We start from the raw sequence: 24,261 nt of genomic DNA on the forward strand, positions 1-24,261 counted from the left end.
TAAAATCACACAAATCATTTATTTTCTGTTTTAATACATTTGTCAGGTGAGCAAACAACTGGAAGAAGTTGTAAAATTTTAAGATAAAATAAGATAATCCTTTATTAGTCCTGCAGTGGGAGATTTGCAGGATTACAGCAGCAGAGAGGATAGTGCAAACAAGAGACATAAGTAAAAAACAAGATCAAAACATGATAATATTATAAATAAGTAAATAAGTAATAACACAGTACAGAATATTAAATAAGTAAAAAAAGTTAAAAAGCCACAATAACTAAAATATTGTTAAATGTTGCAGTCATCACTAACGCTAACCCTGTGGAGAGTACACAGAGTACTACATGAAAGTGTACTACGGAAGTATTAGAGTTAAGATAAGATAAGATAATCCTTTATTAGTCCCGCAGCGGGGAAATTTGCAATTTGTTGATTGACTCTATTTTAAAATACCAATGTTGTGTTCATACGCATCCAATTCATTATCATTTTTTAACAGATTGAATGTATCAAATGTCTGCCGTGGGCCCTAATTTAAAAGTTTCACTCACTCTGCCATTCAGTTTGAAGAAAAAAGACACAGAAGCAGAAAACCAGATTCCCTCATGTGCTCTGTCTGTTTTCATTCAGACAATATGCAGCTGTAACTTTCTTAAAATTAACATTAATGGCATAACTAATAATGTTTTGAGAGGAAATAAGTTAACTTACTGCTCATGTTTTAGTTTCTTACACTAGTTTATTCTCAGTCGGTAGTCCTTGCATGTTAGATATGTTGGTAGGATGAGAGATAACGCAGTTATTTCCATCAAAAATGTGAAGTTCTTGTGTCAAATCCCACAGAATCAAACTGAGAGGACGTCATTCTTGTGTCCCGGATTTGTACCAACCACAAATAATCATACGGGGAGAAATCAATCAAAGAAAAAGCAGAGAAGCCAACTTCAACACCCACAGTGGTGGAAAACAACACTGATATGCAACAAAGCAGAGACGTAGTATGACATTCACATACGTTCTTATGCTAGTTAGTGGTATTTTTATGCCTGTAAACACTTCTGTGACTGTGTAGGACATTTTCAGGGCACTGTGGTAAAACTTATATCCCGAAATAACTCTTGGGAATGTCAAAGACTTAACAGTGTGTGACGGTTGATTCTAAAAGCTCATTCATAAATCCTCAGAACTTTTTCATCGCAGCCATTTTTACGACAACAAAAACAAGAAGACAGTAAAAACAAGTCTCGTTAAAGACGGATGTTAGAGACATGACACGCACAAACTCCCAGCATCCTTTGCAGCGACGTACCTTGGTGACACTCGGGGCAGCAGCGTCCCCCCCGGTTGACGACCAGGGTTCCCGGCGGGCAGGTGGGGCAGGAGCGCAGATAACAAGTCACCTCGGCGTGACGGCACTCACACTCCCGGCATCCGCTATCCGACCATCGAGCCAGGTCCTGAGAGAGGAGAGAGAGAGGAGAGAGAGAGAGAGAGAGAGGTTAAAGGTCGAGAGACAAGGGGATGAAAGCAGAGGAGATAAATCAGTTTATTGTGGACTGAGGCAAAAATATTTACCAACAACTGAGGATTAGAACTTCAATCTTCTGACTTTTCTATCATAGAAAAAGGAAGCCACGCTGACCGGGAGTCGAGCTGAATGCTAATCAGCTGCTTGTGTCAGTTATAAAAGAAGAGACTTTTATATGTGTTCTCGAAGCAGGATTTATTCCTTACTGACTGAAGCCCCGCCGAGGACGGACAGTCAGTCAAACAGCAGGAACGTCACTCACAAAAATACAACAGGTTTAACGGCGACGGTTTTATAAATCATGAAGACTTTTTTTTTTTAAACAATTCAGTGGCAAGTCAAGGCTCACAGACAAGGACGAACGCTTCACATCACACATTTCTGACTGACGGAATACTAACAAGCGTCCAGCATCCATCACAGGATCTCATGGGAGGAGAAAAACAAAACCTGCAGCCTTCAGTGTCGGAAAACTGAAAATAAAATCATCTGAAACTGCTCCATCAATATCTAGCATTTTACCAGAGAACATACTGAGCCAGGAGATCTTATCAGCAGAGAATTGGTGTAGAAAACAAATCATAATTGTGCTCATATTGTTGTATTGTATGTTGTAATGTTTTGTATTGGAAGCTTCAAATAATAAACATAAAAGATGTCGTTGGAATGTATCATTTCGACTCCCCAACATGCTCAGACTCACTAAAGCCATCCACAAAGCACTGGGCGGGTTATTTTCTCGCAATTTCAAAATAAAAGCATTTTCTTGTCCATATTAATGCTGATAATTTTTTTTCCCATTAGGTGGTTTCTAATACACCCTCACATTTATTTACTTTAAATAATGTAAACAGTATGTTTTAAACTTTTCTGTAAACATGGAATAAGACAGACGGCAAACTGGATATCATGTTAGTAAATGAGTGAGGCCATGAGAGAATATAAGCGAAAGAAACAGTAGAAGTTAAAATATTTGATCTTGTTGCCATGCTCAGAGGCGAAATTGAAAAAGGATGCACCAATCCGACTTTTTCACTCCCGATACCGACGCCTGGGCTTTGAGTATCCAATATTTGTGTTTAATAAATAAGCTGAGAGAAAGAAACAGATCGTTCTTCTATTTGTGAGGCAACATCAGGTCTGACTTAAACATTGTTTTCACAACTTTGTAAAACAAAATATGAATAGATATAAATGTACTCAATTGTTATCTATTCAAATAATGGCATCTGATAGCAGATTGGATCTTTGTCACAGATACCCGGTCCAGCTATGTGAGTCACTATCCGATCCATATCAGTGTCTATCTCTAGAATTTACAACCAGACGTAACATTGATCACTCACACAAATGAAAAGAGTTGTTTGATTTTGCAGTAGAATATTAAGAGAAACATGCATTACTAGGATATAATAATATATATATATCATTTTATATAACATATCTCCTTCCATCACCATGGCAACACATCGTCATGCATGTTGTCCGTCTGCCTGATTCCAAGTGAACGCAGCATAAACAACATACAGTTTATTAATTAATGACTTTAAACCAAAACAAATCACCACATGTGATAAAGTTTTCCCATTTAGGACAATCAAGTCATGAAAAAGACAACTGAATACAGCATTCATTATTCACTATTAAAGATAAGTGAGAGTCAAACATATATATGACTATTCTTGCTCGTTTTCTTGTCACTTTGGACCTGAAACCAGCGATCATCTAGTCATAAACCTGCTCCGTTCACCTTTGGAGCGGATACTTTCATGTACTGATGATGTGTGGGAGCAGAATAAGTCTGCAGCGTCTTTTGTTTACTACTAAATGATTTCCTCGGGGAGCCTCGGCCTTGGCTGACCGTCCTGCAGCATTTAATGAGCCTTCCTCCTCCTTCTGCTGCAAATGTCCAAAAAATGAAAGCCTTTGCATTCTGGGGTTTCCAGGACTTTCGTATGAATAATGAAGCTGACGCCGTGTTATAATAAGAGTTTCTTGTTACAGGCTTAACAGCTCAAAGTAATCTGATAGCCTCGTCCTAAAACACACATTTACTCCGTGTCACTGACGCTTTCACTCTCCCTGTTTGTATTTATGTATTCATAAGCAGCTTAATACTGATGTATTCTGCTATAGCAGCCTCCTCTGCAGAGCCACTTTACTTTCTTTTTACTTCTGAGAATAGAGAGTTTACAGAAGCCCTGCGGTGTTTTTGTCTCACCCACACAGTTTGGATTTATCGCCTGATTTTGCAATTTTCCCATTTGCTTTTTTTGTGTGTGTGTGCAAACACAATCAAAGTAAAAAATAAGAAAAAAGTACCTTGTAGGATTTCCCGTCGTGCAAACAGGAAGGTTTCTCAGAGGAGCACTCCGGGCAGCATCTATCCGGTAGGTGAATGAGCTCTGATCCCTAAAAGCAAGAGGAAATGATGTGTTTGAATTTAAAACTACAGGGAAATCACCTTAGAGCCAAAGTACAAGTACACCAGTCTTTACTCTTAAAGTTGTAGTTTTTATAGACAGGAACTGAAGAAAGTTTTCTGTTTCACACTAGGCTCGATAAAACAGTAAAATCTGTATTTCTGTAACACTTACACTGGAATTCTTATTCATTTTCTACCACTGTTCATCACATTTATCTCTCCTGTAGTTATTCCATTTTTTCAGTTAGTCCAATTTTGTTCAAGTGGAATTTTTTTACAGAAAATGCACATTCAATATTAATTTCCAGCAAATCAGTTGTACATACATATATGTGCAATCATTTTGCAAGATAAACAACAGCATCACATTTTAGAAACGATTGGGAAGAAATCTCCAGTATAAACGAGCAAAGCATGACTTTCTTTATCGGTAGAGACTTTACTCTGAGTGAACAAATGCTTTAAGTGTCATGTAAATGATGAGAAATGTGAATAGTCTTTGGTGATTTGACTACATCTAAATGTCATATATCTAAAGGGGGTCATGAAAAGATGGTTTCACCTGAAATGACAGATGACATCAGCAGAGAGGAGAACAGAGTCAAAGCTTGACAGCAGCAACATGATTGGCTGATAGAGATGGTTTGATTTAAAGAGTGAAAGACAATAATAAGATGATAAAGAAGAAGCAGGAGGAGTGTGAGAGAGACAAAGAGATAACTGTGATTCATGAATATTACGCTGAGCTTCATTAATCGAACTGGTAATAATAAATAAAGAAAAGGAGAGAGAGAGCAATCAATGTTTGAATTAAATCACAGATAAAATAGAGTTTTTAAAATGATAAATCAAGATGTAGGACAGAGAGAGTCATGTGTTGTACTGATTAAAAAGATCATTGTTGGTCATAATGATCATGAATCCGCTCCAGGTGTCGATGCTTTTTGTTTCACAGCCTGGCCAGCAATCTCTCTAGTTTTGAGAAATAGCAGAGTGGTACAATAGTTTGAAAAACTTTCTGTACACTGTGCTGCTCCTCGCCTCCCCAGAGCCTTGAACTTATATGAAATGAAAAACGTGTTTCACATTCCAAAATGTCTACAATGTATTATTGTGTTTTTATTTTTTTGGCTTTTAAAAAAAAACTTTGAATCTGCTCAGGCCACACACCTTATATTCCTTTAATAAAACATATATATATGGGGGTTTTAAGCTCTGCACATTACCATGGCAACATGACATTAATTAAAAGGACTATTACAGTTCATTATCAGTGCAGGTGGCACCATAAGGAATCATAACCCCCTCTACTGTAACTGTACCCCTGTGCCTTTCTCCACCTATTAAATCAATAACCTCCACCTATTCGTCCTGCATACGGGGGAAACTGCACGACTCTGATCTTCATGGCGCTGTGACCTCGCTCATTTCAGAGCTGGACAACCGCCAATAACTCTACTTATGTCTAATGACACTCACCCGCTGTAATTATCACTGTACAGGGTGATTAATGAGGGGCCTGTTTGGTCCTGGCAGGGGATATATTAATATGATATCATGAAATGTGCGTGACGGGGGAAAACATTGGAAGAGGTGTTTGGAGTCGTAGTGGCGGCGAAAAACCTTAAAGTGGGTAATTTAAGGGGATAAAGGTAGCTATGGAAACGCTGACTAATAACTTTAACAAGTGCTTTGTTAGTTCTGTTCCCAAAAGGCCACCACTGGGGATTTGTCCTGTTCATTCGGCGTGAAATATTATAATTAAGTTAAAGGGAAACTTTGGTATTTTCTCATTTTTTCGTGTCTAAGTGACAAAAGTGGACAACGTTTTTTAACAATTAGGGGCATATCCTCACCACTACGTCCACTGAAAGAGCTCGTTGTTGCCACTGACAGGCTTGGATTGTTATTATAAGTGTCTGATAAGAAATAAAACCTTCTTTCTTTACCCCTCTGTTTGTTATTGTGTCATGTGGCAGAAACGTGAGTGAGAGTGAGAGAGGAGTGCCCCTGTTGTGAAAGTTTGTTACACTGGAGGACAGAAAATGTAGCTTAGTGTTAAATAAAAGATTTTGAATGTGGTAGCTGAATATTTAAAAGGTTTTTCACAATGTTGATGCTATGCCAGATTACAGAATGAGACTTCTCTTTCAGCGAGACTTGGTTCGACAGGATAACAAACAGCTAAATACAAAGACAGCTTTTATTCCTCTGTAGGGTTCTTTCCATAATGTTGTCAAGATATTTTTTTATAACAATCTGAGCCTGTCAGTGACAACGACCAGCACATTACATTACAGTCATTTAGCAGACGCTTTTCTCCAAAGCGACTTACAGTCAGTAGTATATTACATATCATTCACCCATTCACACACTGATGACAGGCTACCATCAAGGTGCCACCATCAGACTCTAACTAACATTCATCATCCAGTCCACACCGATGGCCTTCAGGAGCAACTTGGGGTTAAGTGTCTTGCCCAAGGACACATCGACTGCCGAAGCCGGGTATCGAACCACCGACCCTCTGATTGGAGAACTACCTTGCTCTCCACTACACCACTTTGAGAGGACATAAACTGAGAGTGAGGAGTTGCCCCGAGCGATTACATAACAGCTCATTTAGCGGCTGCCTTCTGTTGAGTCCGCCCTCAATACTGGAACAATTTAAAAAACAATTGTCCCCATTAGTCACTTTGACACAAAAACGTCAGAAAACAGGGTCCAGGTTAGAAAAAACCCAGAAGTGACCCTTTAAAAGCTGTGATGCGTTCAGGGAAAGCCGTCTAAGGGGACGTCACATGGCGTTGACACGACACTGTGACAAGATAACTTTTCTGCTTTTCTGTAAATATATGTAGGAGTAGTTAAACAATGTGGTGCAGCACCACCTGTAGCTTTAACATCTGTTCCTGTTCCCACAAGCTATTCTACTTGATTCAGCCTTGCCGACCAACGACGTCTCAACATCCACTTAAAGCTCAGGCAAACTGAAGATGACAAATCCAGCAGTGAATCTGCTTCGAGGGATTTTGGTGTTGGAAATCCATTTATTTTAGTTTTAATTTAGTCTGAGAGACTTACTGCTAAATTAATGCAACATCCCCATCGCAGGATGCAGGTTCTGGTTGCTTAGGAACGGCAGGTGCAACAGCAAGCCTCTTGGATTAAAAGAGAGAAGCAGCACGACTGGCGTTTTCCACACGTTTTTAGATGCAAATAAGTTTTACGTTTAGTTTGACGTCAGGTTGATGCAGATGAGTGTAAATCATATTTTTTGTGTCTACAGACAGATTGGTAGTGCATGTTTTCTGTACCGCTGTTTTTATTTTCTGCAGTGCCCATCAGCCTCCACATTAATGAGCATTATGGCCTCAACTGGTATTTCAATTTACGTCACGTTAACTGAGCGGATTATCTTCGATGGAAACAGCAGCCAACGTTGTAAACCTCAAACGTTCACCTTTTTTCCTCCATTCAAACCCAACCTCCTCGATACCAATGAAAATAGCCACTGATCTGATACATTTCACTGCGGCAAATTTGAGCCAATGTAGGAAACTGTGAGCAAAGTAACTGTGACATCTTTCATTACTATTTTAGTGGCCCAAATGAAGGGCAGGAAATGGGATTTCTGGGCGCTGACATGTTGCATTTTTGGGCGTTAGGAGAATTTAGAACAGGTTAAAGCAGGTGGAGGCTGCAGGAAAAAGAACCCTGTGTACATAGATGATGTTCCACACTATGTCTTAAAAGTATATGTACAACCTCTGGTAGGTGACACACATTATCTATGTAAGTCTGTTATTAAATCTATTCTTAAATCTTCAAAAAATGACCCAAAGCTTCCGCTCAGCTATAGGGGTATAAGCCTTACTAGCTGTGTATGTAAATTATATTCCTCACTTTTACACGGCAGACTTGTAAATCACGAGCAAAATGGATTTAGAAAAGCCAGAGCATGTGTTGATCATATATATGTAGTCACTTCCATTATACGTGCAAGCACTTTTTGTTTTACTGTCCTGTTTACGAGGACATAAGGGATTAAGGAGAAGAGGTCTACGTTTGTTTGCTTTATTGATTTCCAGAAGGCATTTGACTGGATCAATAGGGAACTTCTTGAATATAAGTGATTAGATTCTGGTGTAAACGGGAAGTTTTATTTTGCCTTAAAGTCCCTTTATCAAGCACCTGTTGCTCATGTTCAAGTGAATGAATACACAACTGGATGGGTTTCCCAACAATTTGGTGTGAAGCAAGGAGATGTTTTGTCTCCAACATTGTTTTCCATTTATATTAATGATTTAGCTCTACAAATTAAAGCTTCTGATTTGGGGGTCAAAGCAGATGATCAGACAGTGGGCATATTATTATATGCTGATGATGTAGTTTTACTTGCTGAACAGGAAAAAGATCTGCAGATTATGCTGAACATTGTTGTGGAGTGGTGCTGGAGATGGCAGTATCTGCTACGCTGTGTTGTTGTTTAAGTAAAGCTCTCTTGAGACTGGTAAAAACACTAGAGCCTTTCAACAAAACTACAGCTGACAAAAAAAATCTACAGCGTCCAAACATGAAGCCGGATTTGCTCCTTAGTTAATAAATATATCATTTTTTTCATTTCAGGCTCACCTGTGGGCATTCAACGCGTCCACACTCGGCCCTCTGGCAGACCACCTGACCTCGGTTGCAGGTGCAGAACTCGCAGCCTGTGCCGTTCCACATGTCTCCATGGTAACGCGCCGCGCCCTCGTACAGGCAGCTTCCCTTGGCAGCGGCGCATCCGTCACAGCACTGCCCGGCTCGCTTCACTTTGGTCTGACCCTGCGGGGAAGCAGTTTTAGAATTCGTTTGTGAAAACTGAGCTTTCAGACGAGAAAAAGAAAAAACAAAGGAGCTTAAAAAAATGCAGTTTTTTTTTTTGCTTGTGTGTTTCAGCAGAAAGATAAGAAGCTGAAGCATAGAGTGTGTGTTGCATTATGATGGGAAACATACAAAGCAGCTTAGACTTCATGACTGAGAGCTGTAGATTTACTGACACTGCAGATGTGACCGAGAATTTCAGATCTCATGAAGACAGTTCACGTTGCTTTGTCAGTGGAAGACGTGTGTTCAAAGTCTCTCCGTTTAGAGAGAAGTTAGCAATGAGCTCAGCTTTTTTTTTTTTCTCCATGTATCTGCTCATTCCAGAGTGGTGGTTTGGAGGCTGGGAGTCCACTGGGATCTTCTCTTTGCAGTGCTGGAAACGTTTTTTCTTTTTTTCCTGTTATCATCAGTGGAGGGAAAAGGGCTGCGAGCTGAGGATGTTTTTTACTTAAATTTGTAGGTTTTTAAATAGACGGGAACTTTGAGTGAAAGGGGTTTCCACTGGTTTAACAGGAAGCCTGCTGTTACTTTGTTGGTGTTATAAGACCATTCAATAGTGTCACCCCTACGCTTTATGTGCTTTTTACAAAACAAAACTGAAATAAAAATGTAAAAAGAATTTAGCTTGGGTCCTCTACTTGACAACTGGTCATATATATAATGTAGATTTCCAAAAATCATAAGCAACACATTCAAATTTGTCTTTATTAAAGTGCATTTTTTCTTCAAATACAACATTAACTTCCTAAATCACATGGACACTTTGTTACACATTGTTTCCCTTTAATGACTCCTGTTGTTCTGTTCTGCTTTTATTGCTCTTATGCTCCTTCTCTCGATAAGAATTCCCTCCTGTGGGGCAACAAACTTCTGAAATGAACTGAGCTAAATATGATAATGGGAACATCTTATGTCGAGGATAAGATTCAAAATATGTTTTATGTTCAAGAGCTCCCATAAAGAGACAATTAACATTGAATGAATGTACTAACGAGGTAACTATCTTTGAGCCATAGAGCTCCATTAAAAACACATAAATGAGCCCCACTGTTGTTCCTTCATCACCATGAACACACACACTGTAGTCTATTTTGACTCAATCACACAATGTGAATTAATCCGCCGCTGAAAATAGTCCCCAACAAATGCACCATTTCCTTGTGTTTGTTTGATCAAAACTAAAGTAACCAGCTGTTTTAAGAAATTACGATATCTTTTAAAAATTGCATGATTTTCAGAAACTCATTCATGCTTTAAGTTCCAGCAGGGGGGACTTATGCAATGGTTTCTGCCTTAAAAACACCATTATAATCCCATTCATTCAGAATGGGATTTCTGGCATAACCTTGGAAGAAGTCTGAATGGTTCTTTAACACTTGCAGAACAAAGAACTTAACTGTCAAACTGCTTGACTTGTGTCCTTCATAATGAGCTCTTACAAGAACAAGCAGCACATTTTCTCCTAATCGTAAAGGTTGTCCTCCAGTTGGGTGAAGGATAGATTTAAATGTGCTGCTGCTAGTTTATAAATTACTTAGTGGCTTAAGGCTGGAATACATTTTTTATATGCTTAAAGAACATAAAGTCTGTTAGGCCCTTAGATCTTTAGTTAGCTGGTCGCCTCCAGTCAGAACCACAAATTTAGCGTCTGTAATTATCTAAAATATGCACCAACTTTTGAAAATATAAATAAAAACTTTAACTACTACCTCTTCTTCCTTTATTTTATCTTTTGTTTTATTCTTTATTTGTATCGGCATTGTTATGCACTTGTCTGTGTGTGGCCCTTTAATGCGTCTGGATTCATGGTCCTCTACCATTTCAATTACAAGATTTCCAGCACAGGATGGAAGATGAAGCCGAAAATTGCAGACAATTAACAGTTAAATGTCAGCCTGTGTGTGTGTGTGTGTGTGTGTGTGTGTGTGTGTGTGTGTGTGTGTGTGTGTGTGTGTGTGTGTGTGTGTGTGTGTGTGTGTGTGTGTGTGTGTGTGTGTGTCAGACAGACAGCAGAAGACATTTCTGTGTGGTCTTGCATAGTTAAACGTCACTGAATCTATTATAATTTCAACACAGAGCAAAATGTATGAGCTGAATTCTGTCGAAAACTGAATGTAAATGAGTGTGTGTGTGTGTGTGTGTGTGTGTGTGTGTGTGTGTGTGTGTGTGTGTGTGTGTGTGTGTGTGTGTGTGTGTGCTACCTACCTTGTCACAGGTGACAGGCTGACAGGTGTGTGTGTGGCATTTAGACTGACCCCGTTCACACACACATGTGGTGCAGCCGTTCTTCTGCCACTGCTCGCCATGCTGCAAAGAAACACACAGATACACACACTTAGACTGTCTCTAAACTACACACACACACACACACACACACACACACACACACACACACACACACACACACACACACTCTTAGAGAGTCTTACACACAGTCAATCACAGGCTGATTGTGGGAAACTCAGAGCTCGTTCGAACTCGATGACTGTCTTCTTCTCTGTTTGGCATACAGATGAGGTAAAGGATGCCTCGGCAGAGTGAATGGCACAGACACACACACACACACACACACACACACACACACACACACACACACACACACACACACACACACACACACACACACACACACACACACACAAGCACACACACTTTGCTGTCAGGAGTAAATACCAGCTATCGAATGTCAACCTGATTCTGAACTAAACTCTAAACTCTAAATCATGAGCAGCAGTGATCACACTTCTTCACGGAACAACTGACATTAATATAATCACCTTAATGTGGAAAGACAGTTAAAGTTATAATTGATGGAAACCCTAAAAACTCATTAATTATGCACATGCTATGAATATGCAAATGAGACTCCGAAGAAGAAGAGGAAGAGGAAGAAGAAGAAGAAGAAGAAGAAGGAGGAGAAGAAGAGGAAGAAGAGGAAGAAGAACAAGAAGAAGAAGAACAACAACAACAACAACAAGAACGAGAACAAGAAGAGTGAAGAAGAACAAGAAAAACAAGAAGAAAAAAGAAGAAAAAAAGAAGAAGAAGAAGAAGAGGAAGAAGAAGAAGAAAAGGAAGAAGAAGAAGAAGGAGAAGAAGAGGAAGAAGAGGAAGAAGAAGAACAACAAAAGCAAGAGAAGAAGAAGAAGAACAAGAAAAAGAAGGAAGAAGAAGAAGAAGAAGAAGAAGAAGAAGAAGAAGAAGAAGAAGAAGAAGAAGAAGAAGAAGAAGAAGAAGAAGCTGTACAAGGTCAAATAAAAGTCAATATATCAGAATGGTAATGTAAGTGTTGATTAATAGTTGTAAATCAATGTTTACAGTGTTTACATGTGGTACAAAACTGGTCTTAATTACATGTTTAAATACAGCAACTGAAACACTATTGAAATGAAAGTTATATGTAGTCTAGATTTCCAAACAACAGCCTTGGATAATGAACTTCTTCATTAACTTCTGTTAGAGAAAGTATTTGTCTTCCTCTCTCTCATCATGGCACTAAAGAGAAAGGAAGTAGTCCCACAGCCGCTCTACGCCTGATGTGTTTGCGCCTTAAATATATAATCTGTTTCAATTTAGGGTCAACTTCCTGAAGCTGTCAGAGTAAATCCTAACCTTTCACTTCAGGTTTGAACTGATCCATTAAATATTGACTGAAGCATGGAGGATTCAGATTAATTCATTATTTCACAGAGAAAAGAGGACGTTTCTCACCGATATCACATTTATAACGAACGTGTATCAAAGAGGTTAAAACTCTGTGAAGCTCTTTTGCAGATCTCTTTGAACATCACTAACCTGTATGAAGTATATATGTGGATTAAATCGTGATTGGTTTGTCATAAGCTGTATATCAGATCTGCTCTCTCACGTTGAAACGGCTTCGTTCTCACCTGAGCAAACACGCTGATCTAAAGAAGTCTGAACCAACCATGTGTAATGTGCATGAAGTCCTGATCTTTGATGTTAAGGTTGTTTCATGAGGAGTAAAGTGTCCTCAACTCTAGTAGGAGTCAAACACACAAACACACAGCAAGGCGAAATGATTCATCTTTATAATACAGTGAACAAAAAGAAAATAATCGCCATGTCCTCTGATATTTGAAGTCATGATGACGCAAACATAAATGTGTGTGTGTCGTAAGAAGACACACACACATTTGACAGGATGGGACACACACACATGTATGATCAAAGGAGGAAGTTGAGAGAAGAGAGAGAGGGAGTGCGTTGAATGTAAACACAGCAGGAGAAAGCAAAGGGGGAGCAGATGAGGTGATGCAGACTGAGATCACAGAGGAGAAGGGAGGTGGAGAAGAAGGGAGGTGGAGAGGAGAGGTCAAGAGAGGAAGAGAAGTAGGAGAGGAGAAGATAGGAAAAGAGAGTTGGAGAAGAAGGAGAGGAGAGGTGGTGAAGGAGGACAGGAGAAGGGAGGAGATGAGAAGAGAGGTGGGGGAGGTGGAGAGGAGAGGGGAAGAAGGAGGAGAGGAGAGGGAGGAGAAGAGAGATGGAGGAGAGGGAGAGAGAGGAGAAGTTAGGAGAGGAGAGGTGGAGGATGAATAGAAGACAGGTGAAGAAGGAGGACAGGAGAAGGGAGGAGATGAGAGGTGGATGAGGTGGAGAGGAGAGGCTGAGTAGGGAGAGAGGAGAGGAGAATGGAGGAAAGGAGAGGTGGAGGAGGTTTAAAATGAGGAGCAGAAGAGAGGGGAAAAGAGGAGAGGTGACAAAGAAAAGGAGAGGAGGTAAAGGAGAAGAGAGGCGAGGAGTGGTGGGGGAGAGGTTAGGGGAGGAGGAAAGGAGAGGGGAGGGGAAGAGATGCGGAGGAGGAGGAAAAAGGAGAAGAGAGATGAAGGGGAGGAGAGAAAAAGCTTGGACTGCTTTCATCTCAATATCAAAAGACACACACACACACACACACACACACACACACACACACACACACACACACACACACAAAGTCTCCCTGTCATCACAATATTCTAATAGATGGAGAAAGAAACACAAACACTTAAGTACAGATGGATGAGCTGCTGCCTCCAACACACACACACACACACACACACACACACACACACACACACACACACACACACACACACACACACACACACACACAGGTGAGGTTACCTACCTGGTGCTGTTGACCAGCAGACAGACAGGGGTTGGACACACACTGAGGACAGCAGCGGCCCGGCTGGATCACCAGGTTCTCATTCTGAAGGACGAGGAAAAAACATGTGTCAGTGTGTGTGTGTGTGTGTGTGTGTGTGTGTGTGTGTGTGTGTGTGTGTCAGTGTGTGTGTGTGTGTGTGTGTGTGTGTGTGTGTGGCAGCGTGAGACACACAGATGGGCTACGATAATAAAACACTTTCTTCTTCTGCCTGACGTTTTGACAAATGCAATCTAAGAGTAACATGAAATCAGCATCTGTTCTATCCAGGTGAGGTGTTCGGCTTGTGTGCAACGCAGACTTACATATAACATCTTGTTTATTCAACGAGTGTGGAGAAGGAAAGTTGCCAAAAAAGTAATAATATTATGTTTTTTAAGAAGCATAAAAGTACTTATCGGAGCGTTTTCTTGACCAACATAAGCTGGGTGACGCAATTTTATGTTCTCAAACTCTCAAGATGTAAAAACATATATGAATGTAAGTGACACAGCTTTGGAGTTGATGCATACTTTTGTGGCTAGCAGTTTGCACTTGCTTTCAGTCTTTGTGCTAAGCTAGGCTAACACGCTGACCCTCCAAGCATTTATACTAATGTACACTTATTTAGTGATGAGGGTCTGTATTTTTTATATATTGCGTCAAGCTATTCAGCAATAAACCCACCCATGAGTCATGCAGTGGAATACAAATCAAGGTCTTTTCTGTCTTGTACTTCTATTTAGATTTCTTCCAATTCCAATTATAAGAATAGTCGTATACATATGAGATAGATAATCAATTGTGTATTGAATAAAACAGACACAGAGCCATTAAGATGATAATAAATGTGTGTGTGTTGTATCCAGGAACTCACCGGTTTGCAGGCGACTTGCTGACACTCCGCCACCGAACACTGGACTTCCCCGTCGCTGCAGGAACATCTGGAGCAGAGGCTCGGCGCCCACTCTTCACCGTCTCTGTACGGCGTCCCCTGCCAGGAGCAAGACCCTGACACACACACAAACAAACAAACACACACACACACAGACACACACAGATAAACACAGAATGAGTAAACAGAGAAAATGAGCGTCAGGTAATGAGCTGACTGTCGGAGAACTGTTTGCCCTCAAACTCAGTGATTTACAGTGAGAGGGGAGAGGAAGCCTCTAATTAGCTGCTAACCGTTGGGACGCATCATCGCAGCTCGGAGACGCCATTAGAGTCGGAAACAGCTCGGCTCGGCGCACTCTAAAAGCCCCGTGTCTGTCACAACAACAATCAGTCTGATAGAAGACGAGACGCCACACACACACTCTCAATTCATTAACGGATACCAAGAGCGAACTCTGACCAGAGCAGAAAATGCTAAATACTTCCACTGGAGACCAATCTTCATGTTAGAAGTTCAGAGTAAATGAAAAAAGAAAGGGTATTTAGAATGTCAAGGGTTTGTCTCATTAAAGAAATTGTTAAATTAAACAGGAAATGGGTGTAATTTGGAAAATCACACTACAGATGATTTAACTTTTAGTGTGATGTGGAGTCCCAAGTTTCCAATCATATTTAGTAACATTCAAACCCGTACACAGCGAAATAACCCCACTGCATGAAGAGTATTTATTGTCCTTTATTAAGGGAATACTTCACCCACAAAATGACCATTTGTACGTCAATGACTGACAAAATGTTGCCTTGAATTCTTGGGGAAAACTTTCACACAACTCGTGCTGTATAATCTAAGTCTCATTTATCCATTTACTTCCCAAACACGTGCATCTTTTCTAAAATCCAACTATTCAAAGGTGCAAGATTAGGGATTGGGAGCGATTTCGATTGCCTCTTAATGGCTCTCAACATGTCAACGGCGAGCTGGTGGCTCTAAGTTAACAGTGCAAGCTACGGCAAAGGTGCTAAAAGAGCTAACAGGGTTTTCTTGATGGGGATCAAGAGGATGGACGCTACGCTTCTACGACTACGCTGTCTGTCGGGAGGGCGTTATCAGCTGTATCTGCTATGTGAGAGCAATACTCCACTTTATCTATGGCAAATAGAAAACACTAAGATCATCACATTTATGCAGTCTGTGCAAGTCTGGACGAGTCCTGAGTGTTTTGAATAGTAAGGTTTTAGTGAAGATTCATGCGTTTGTGACGTAATGAGCATACAAGTTTTAGATTACACAGCTTGAGTAGTGCGAGTGTTTTGATATCATTTTGCTGTTTTTTAAACGCGGTCCCCCATTTACATACATTTCTCTGTTCACCGTGGAGGCTTGAGAGAAAAACAGAGCTTTCATCATGAATTCAAAGCCACACGAGGTGAGTAACTGATAAACAGATAGTCATTTTGTGGGTGAGGTCTTCCTTTTAGATTTGCATTGTAAACATTTACATTTATATTGCAGTTTTGTGTGGATGGATGCATCTTATTCACATCTTTGGAGAATAAAATCTCTGGGACTGAATGAAATAAAGTTTGTTTGAAGCAGAAAAATGATAAATCACATGTATTCTCCTGGATAATAATATATAATAACACAAAGAAAAACATAATTTAGTCCCACGCACTGCACCAATGCTCTGGTTGAAAGCCTCAGACTAAAAAAAAAGAAGATAAAAAAAAACACTGGATGTCGTTTGATAAAAACGGTCAAAAGAGGATTATTAGTAAAAACCAATTTGCGGTAAAAAGAACCTGAACTGAGAGCCTCAGTAACCACGTAGCATGTGGAAACTCCAGCTACATTAGAGCTGCCCTTGAGAAAGACACTAGAGTGTAACAGAGTGAAGCTGCTGTGTCTCCCAGTCTAAATGTCTGTCGTTGTTCATTTGATGGTGAAAGCAGGACATCATCGACAAATAGTATGACTTTTTTTTGAGTTTGAAGTTTTATGTGAGTGGAGAAGATTTTACAGCAACGACCAATCTCACTAAAATCATTTCAAGAGACTTGAAACGAAAAGGTAATCCATTAAAGTGAACATTTACAATAAGTTATAATTATTTAGCTGATGCTTTTATCCAAAAAGACATAAGTACATTAAGTAATAAGTACATTCAACCATTTGGGCTTTTGGTAGTGTCATAGGATGACAATTCTGTTGCAAACACACCAAGGCAATTGTAAGTAAAGAAATAATATAAAATATAATAACGGAGCTGGAAAAGGAGGCACTATTTGGAGAAAAAAACAAGGCTATTCTCAAACGATGAGATATTTGACACCACAGAGGCCAGCGTTAAACACTGCAGTGTTTGACAGAAAAAACATGAAAGAGAACTTTGATATATATCTTTCATGACCCTTGGCTTGCTCAGCGGAAACAGCTATTTTAAGGATTTATCTGCTAACCTATTGACATAAATTGAATATACAGGTCCAATATGAAGATTAAGTACAATGCATTCCGATGTCAGAATTATAGTAAATAAAAAAACACAAAAAATAGAATTGAAATTAAAAAAAAATAGTGTATGAATCTTTCAGGACTGAGCAACAAAAAATTCAGGCACCTGCAAAATGTATGTCTTAAATCTCAGTAATGTTTTCTCACCCATTGTTTTTATTGTAATGTTTCTTTCTGAATATTCCCCCCTTCCCCAGCTCCGTGATTTATTCATTTTTACCTCGAAACAACCCTAATGTGCCTTTGTAGACGTCTGAGTTAGCAGCTGGAACTCCCTGCATTCACACAATACAGCCTGGTTTCCATCCAAATGTAATATACATTCGAACCAAAAATTAAAAATGCTAATTAATGTGCGTTTTCCATCCACAACTGTCATGCAAATATTGTGGAGTTGGTTCATTTAGATAAACGGTCTCCTGTTGGCTGCCATTAAATCATTTCAAAATAAGAGGGTGCAACGGGATTGATGTAATTAACAGAGCACCAGTCTGCATGAAAGCAGGTGGATTGTCAGATTGACAAACAAATGCTGTTGAGGGACAGAAAAGCCGGCTGTTGTGAAGATGAGTGTGTGTTTTAATGTTGTTTCCCTAAAGATTTCTGCAACTCTCAAAGCTTGCATGCCTGAGACTCCAATAACATAGAGCTTTTCAAAACAACCTAGAGTCTCAACTGCATTCAAATTCAACAACACCGTAACCTCAATTTTACAAATTGACTATCTTGGGTTCATTTTCATATCTTCATGACTATTTGCAAACAGGAATGTGAAGCTAATAGACATGAAAAACACATATGATCATTTAGAAGAAATCCATAAGAAACATCTGAAATCTATACGTGCATATGGGTCGCCCCCTCACCTCCATTGCGGCCACACTTGGGGCAGCACTCCCCGGCCGGGACGAACGGGCTCTGGTCTCCAGGACAGCTGAGGGGGGGGCAGGGCAGAGCGCTGCAGGATACACTCCCTCCGGAGCAGACGCACACCGAACAGGCCGAAGGACTCCACTGGCTGTCGTGCTGTAGGGAAAACCAGGGAAACTGACAGTTACACTCTGGAACACAAACAAAGAGAGGAAGAAGCAGAGAGAGAGAGACAGTGGGATGAGGATAGCTGCTTCACTCTCTGTGGACCGGAGGACTTTGTAAGACTAAGTCTGAGTGACAGACGAGGAGGGGGAGGTAGAGGAGAAGATGTCTCCAACTCCATGGGAAGAGGGAAAAATAGAACAAATACAAGAGGGTGTATGTGAATGTGGATAAGGATTGGACATTACCTTAATATTTGAGACCTGACAGAGACTACGTTTACATGCAATATACCACTATTATTCCCAATATGACAATATTTAGAATTTGATATGATTCATGTAAACATCAAATTCCGTTTGGATATTCTAAGTTAGGCCTTATTCTGAATGGAGCATTTTCCCATTAGAACTTGTGGGATATGTTGATGTTATTCTGGTTTTAGCAGCATTTTTAGGACGTGTACACAGCGCATTCAGAATGTGCGTCTTAATATGGGATTTACGGCATTTTGCGACAAACGGCCTCTTTCCTGTTTACGAGCAGCTCTGTGTGTTGAACACAAACCAACTGGCCAACAGTTTGAAAAGCGTGAGTAGAGATGCATGTCCCGAAGAAAAGAAGGAGATACACAAGTACTTTTAAACATTATGAAGGACTTGGATATCAACAGGTTTTTTGGATATGCTCAAATATCACAACGCCAAATTTTTAAAGAAGGTGTTTAAAGGAATGAAAGAGGGAGGATGAGTTCACACGGTCCAACAAGTCCAACACCGGTGGAAAACGTTGAAAATTTAGAAGGCAAAAAAGCAATATTGCACTAGCGGTTCCTACTTTTCTATATTTTCACGTGATGAAGTGCATCGCCAGTCAACCAAAGAAGACGATGATGAGGATGCTGCACAGGGTCGTTTTACGCTAATCAGAATATGCACGGCTGCATGTAAACTATTAATTAAATATTATTGGAATATTCATTTTCATTAGTGTAAACAGCTTATTAAGAATATTGTCTTTTTCAGAATAAGGACAAAAACAAGTGCATGTAAACAGTCACTATAATTTCAGTTTGCATGTATTTTTTCTCAGCTAAGCAGTATGCCCAGTTTAAGACAGGTTTAGACGTTATTCAATCCTCAATTTCTCGTCATAATTTGTTTTCAAACGTGTAAATACTAGTGTTGAGACAAATGCCTCAGGCCAACATCAGTTTATATAAAAAATGAGGATGTTTTAGACGCTGTGATTGACAGAAGCGGATTGATGGAATCGGCCCTTGCACCACCATCTCGGGGGTATTAATTAGAGTAGTATTTATAGTGGAGTGCATCCATTCATGGATTTTTGAGTGCAGTTGGGGTTTTTTGGCTCTAAACGAGATACCAGCATGTCGACGTCGCCTGCAGACAAAATGAGAGAGGTGAGGAATCTGTCTTTACCCGTTTTTATGAGGTGTCAGGCTGTGCCATAAAAACCTTCTTTAGCCAGCATGACATAAATCATTAGTATGAGTTTTAATGGAGAATTGATCTAAATGCCTTTTCATCTTAGAAAGAATAGATTTCTGAGGAGAACAAGTAAAAGCCATTTACGGTTTTGGCTCGGAGCCAATATGGAAATTATTAATTTAAATATTGAAAGAAAGAAATATTCAAATGCTTAATAAAACGTTTTGGTCACGACCGCTGTCCATGGTGCTGATTCTGCAGCTTTAACCGTAACAGTTTGGTGTTACAATCAAACACTGCGAGATGTAAAATGTCTGTATATTGGCTACTAGAGGATTCAACCAATATATCTTCAAGTCGTCCAAAAAAACCTCAGTTGAACATGCTATAAAGGCATCAACCACCACAAAGAATCCTTTGTGTTGTGGGTTGTCTGCAAAAAGAAAGAAGCTCCTGGAAAAGCAGTAGTGACAGTTTCCAACAGTTGTTACTGTTCTTCTGTGAAGATGCAGTAAAGCCCTCAAAAGGCCATGACTCCTCTCCAATCTCCCTTCAGATCTGTGTAAAGTTCCCACTTCACCAGAGAAAAAGGGACGCCAGTGGACTCTCCGAACCCGTCCTTTGTTTTTGTCCCCCCTCCAGGACGTTGTACTGTCCAAAATGGCTGCCAAAAGTCCAGCTCGTTAAGCCAGTTGATGGAAGATGAACAACACAGTGATTGTTTCTTTAGTGAAAGGGAGGCGGGGGGAAAAGGGTGGGAACCTGAAACCAGTTTTTCAGCAATGACCACAGTTGAGCAAATGAATGCCTTGTGATTTATAACTTTTATCACCTTTGATACAATAGAAAAACACCACATACATTTTGTGATAATTAAAAGTGTCATTCAAAAAGCAAAGGCATTAATCTTGTTCTATAACAGCTTCCATTCTTCTGGTTTCAGTCTTTCCACCAGCTTCTATACCATGACAGCAAGGATCTTCTCCCTCCTCAGACACCAGAGCATTAGTGACGTCCAACATTGATGATAGATGATCAGGTTTTGCTCCTAGGGCCCCGATCACGCCGAGACACGGTGCTAGAAATGCGGCGGCCGTAAAAAACATTGTTTTCCTTTGTTACAGCGAGCATGGCGCGCACTCCTTTTTCTTGCATTTTTTAAACGCTCATAAAAGATAAACTGTTCAGCACCAGTAGCGGGGTCTCTACGGTTGTCGATGTCAAATTATATCATTTTCCCTTCCTCTTCGTTCAACAGCAGAGCAACAGAAAGAGCTTGACATCTGCATTGAATCATTAAATCCTTTTTAAGTCATTTTCATATGATCTGATTTTACCCGACTTTTTTGCCAAGGGGCTACAATTAACTTTCCTGAACTGAAAAAACTGTGTGAAAGGGTTGACGTTATAAGATGAAAACACGGACAACTCCTAAACTGGACAACACCATGCTAGAGACCTGTCAATCAAGGTAGCCCCGCCCTAAAGCATCCCCTGCTTTATGGTCTGTTTGACTCTAAATGGAGCATCATTTACTAAATGAACATCATGCTGTATTGAAGAAGACTTGAAACTAGAGATTGAGACCATAAACTCATGTTTACAATGTTTACTGAGGGAATAAATCAAGAGAGAAGTAGAGTCATTTTCTCATAGACTTCTATACAACCAGAGGAGTCGCCCCCTGGTGGTCAGGAGAGAGAATGCAGCTTTAAGACACTTCAGCATTGGTTTCACATTTCAGAACCAGAGGTTGACACCTGATTGGAACTGAAATCAATCTATAGAAGCTGCATCTTTATGTGTGTGTATGTTAGTGTTTTGTAGAATGGTTGGATGATCATAGAAACAGAGGAAGAGTAACTTTCACTTACTGCATATTGGACTCCTTCGTACTGGCAGGAGCCCTGGGACGAGGAGATGCACTCTGGACAGCACTTGTTGGCAGGGATCCTCAAACGCTCACCCTTTAGAAAAGACACACATACATGAATACACACATACACACACCAAAGCACTACCAGAATACACAAAATTCCCCAGAGCAAATGGATGCGGGTCCCTTTAAGCAGCAGGAATACAAATTTCGTCGACCACAGTCCGTCCATTTCCTTGAACAGCGGGACTGAGAATAATGACAATATGAGGACTCTATCAGATGTGTTCAGTGTGTAGAATACAGAGGTGTTACATTATTTAAATATAGATTCAACACAAAGTCTTTTATCCACGCTCTGATTGAGGCCGAATTTGTGGAAACAAGAAAATGAGAATGTGCGCGAGAGTAGTTAAGGTGTAATTTACTTGTGAATACAAATTGTATAGAATGGAAAAAGGCAGTAGAGGGAGGGGTATGATTTGTGTAAGGTGAGTGATAACAACCCGCAAAGAGCTTCAGAGAATGTCTTGTGTCAATTGAAATAGAGAACGAAACTGAATAGAGGTACAATGAATCTGCAGCAGGAGACAAATTGCATTTGGCGGAAGAATGGCTAAAGAATTTCTGAATATTAAATGTGGGAAACAGAATAGATGAGAGCTGTGCAGAGGTAGCATTTTGCCAAAGCGAGGGTTTGTAGTGTACTTTCAGCTCCATCGATCAACTACATGCACATACAATTTTAAGATAAATACAAGACCACCAATTGACAGCATCTGGTAAAATTCATCCATCACAACAGCCACTTTGTGCTAATAAATGAAACACTAAAACCTAAATGTGTTCCTACATTTAAGCTGTTGTTCTCGTGTCTCTGTTTTTCTGAACTTTTCATCTTATGGTCCTGGCCTTTTTTCTCTTTTTTCTGTCTGCTGCCTCAAATTTAATTACCAAAATACGACAGTAGAACAAGAATTTGATCTTATTTCAGATTGTATTGCTGCAAAATTAAGAGAGATGGTTCAGGTTCAGGGAGGTTTTATTAATCACTGGACCGCTGCATTCTCAGATTAGTAGGATTCAAGGTTTTCTACTCTTGCAGTTGCTTTTTGCAGGAAAATAAACAGCCATGTTGGGTGAAGAGTGGTCAGTGAATATGAGAGTTATAGAACCACTTTCATGTCTCATTATAAACTAATATAAACCCAAACATAACATCGTAGTGGACTTTGAAGGTGATGTATCGCATCATATCAAACTGAGTTAGGAATATAAAGTTGAAGATTATTTGTTCATTAAATGGAGTTTTGCAGTTTGGTTTTGAACAAGCAATAAAATTATGAACTATGATTTTATTTATCTTGTTATTTAAGCCATTATTGTACCTTTATTAGTAAGTGGTACATAGCGTAGATTACAAATTACCTTTTTTAAATTAAACTGTGAAATTGAAACAGAATCAGTACTAATGATTTCAACAACGAATAGAGAACATGCAGAGGCATTAACATTGTTTTTTTATGCAACAAAATGTGAAAGAAATCATCTGAATTAGAGCTGCAACAATAAATCCATTGATGGATTAGTTAATCAAAAGAAAAATCATGCAATAAACTGGAATTGGAGGTTCCAGCTTCTCAAATTTGAGGTTTGGCTGCTTGTATTGTCAAATATATGATTTGTGACTGTTGGTCAAACAAAAACAATTTAAGGATGACTCTTTGGGTTCTGGGGAGTTGTGTTGGACATTATTCACTGGGCGACTTTCTGATATTTGACAATTAATGAAATAAATCATTGGCAATAATCTGAATTTAAATCTTTTGGTGGAAGAACACACAAAAAAATGCTGTTTTGATCGACAAAAACACATAAATGAGCCGTCCTTTATCTGTGGTGGATGAATATCCCAGAATGTAGAACACTACAGACATTTTCAAATAATCGTGTAAAATTTAGGGATGGATTTCATAAAAGTTAATAAGGTGGAGAATAAAAGGAGATTTAAGCTTTAGATAATGACAGTGGATTTCAAAAGAAAGCCCTATAATCAGAGACAGAAAGATGATAAAAACCTTAATAGTATTTTTTATCACAGCGTAGGTGAGAGAGTCACATTTTAAGAGCTTTTTAAATGTAGGGAGCACACGGCTTGGTGAGCATGATGACTTATTTTTAATCAATGTTGAATCGCGAGCCAGCAGAGTGGAATTCATTAGACATTGATTGTTGCCTTAGCTCAGGGTTGGGATTGGATTTGATGCCGTCACCGCAGGCTTTGAGGTTTAAATTGCATTTAAGAAGAAGCACAGGGAGAAACAGCCGGATGGATGCAGTGAAAAAAGAGCTTTGTAAAAATGTGTCCCTGTGAATTCAAATGAGGCGAAAAAGAGCTGAAACCAACAGTCGCTGAACTGTTGTTATTGTGGCAAATTAGAAGGTGCAAGGTGTCATTTCAGGGCAACTCACAAAGACAAGTGATTAAATGAGCCTTGAAAGTAGATCTGCACCTCAAGGTA

At 39.7% G+C, this 24,261-nt stretch overlaps 1 protein-coding gene across 1 annotated transcript in view; it reads right to left on the reverse strand.

The window, feature by feature from the left end:
• The window catches only part of fras1 (Fraser extracellular matrix complex subunit 1), a 262,161-nt gene that overhangs the window by 164,870 nt on the left and 73,030 nt on the right, over positions 1–24,261 (reverse strand). The window contains exons 4-11 of the mRNA XM_054610644.1: positions 21,738–21,830; positions 18,244–18,403; positions 14,843–14,976; positions 13,948–14,031; positions 11,025–11,126; positions 8,586–8,777; positions 3,848–3,937; positions 1,307–1,454 (exon numbers count right to left, since the gene is read on the reverse strand). Coding sequence (XP_054466619.1) covers positions 1,307–1,454; positions 3,848–3,937; positions 8,586–8,777; positions 11,025–11,126; positions 13,948–14,031; positions 14,843–14,976; positions 18,244–18,403; positions 21,738–21,830 — 1,003 coding nt within the window. The remainder of the gene's footprint in view (positions 1–1,306; positions 1,455–3,847; positions 3,938–8,585; positions 8,778–11,024; positions 11,127–13,947; positions 14,032–14,842; positions 14,977–18,243; positions 18,404–21,737; positions 21,831–24,261) is intronic.

The sequence above is a fragment of the Anoplopoma fimbria genome, chromosome 13 (genome assembly GCF_027596085.1).
Source record: "Anoplopoma fimbria isolate UVic2021 breed Golden Eagle Sablefish chromosome 13, Afim_UVic_2022, whole genome shotgun sequence".
Classification (NCBI taxonomy): domain Eukaryota; kingdom Metazoa; phylum Chordata; class Actinopteri; order Perciformes; family Anoplopomatidae; genus Anoplopoma; species Anoplopoma fimbria.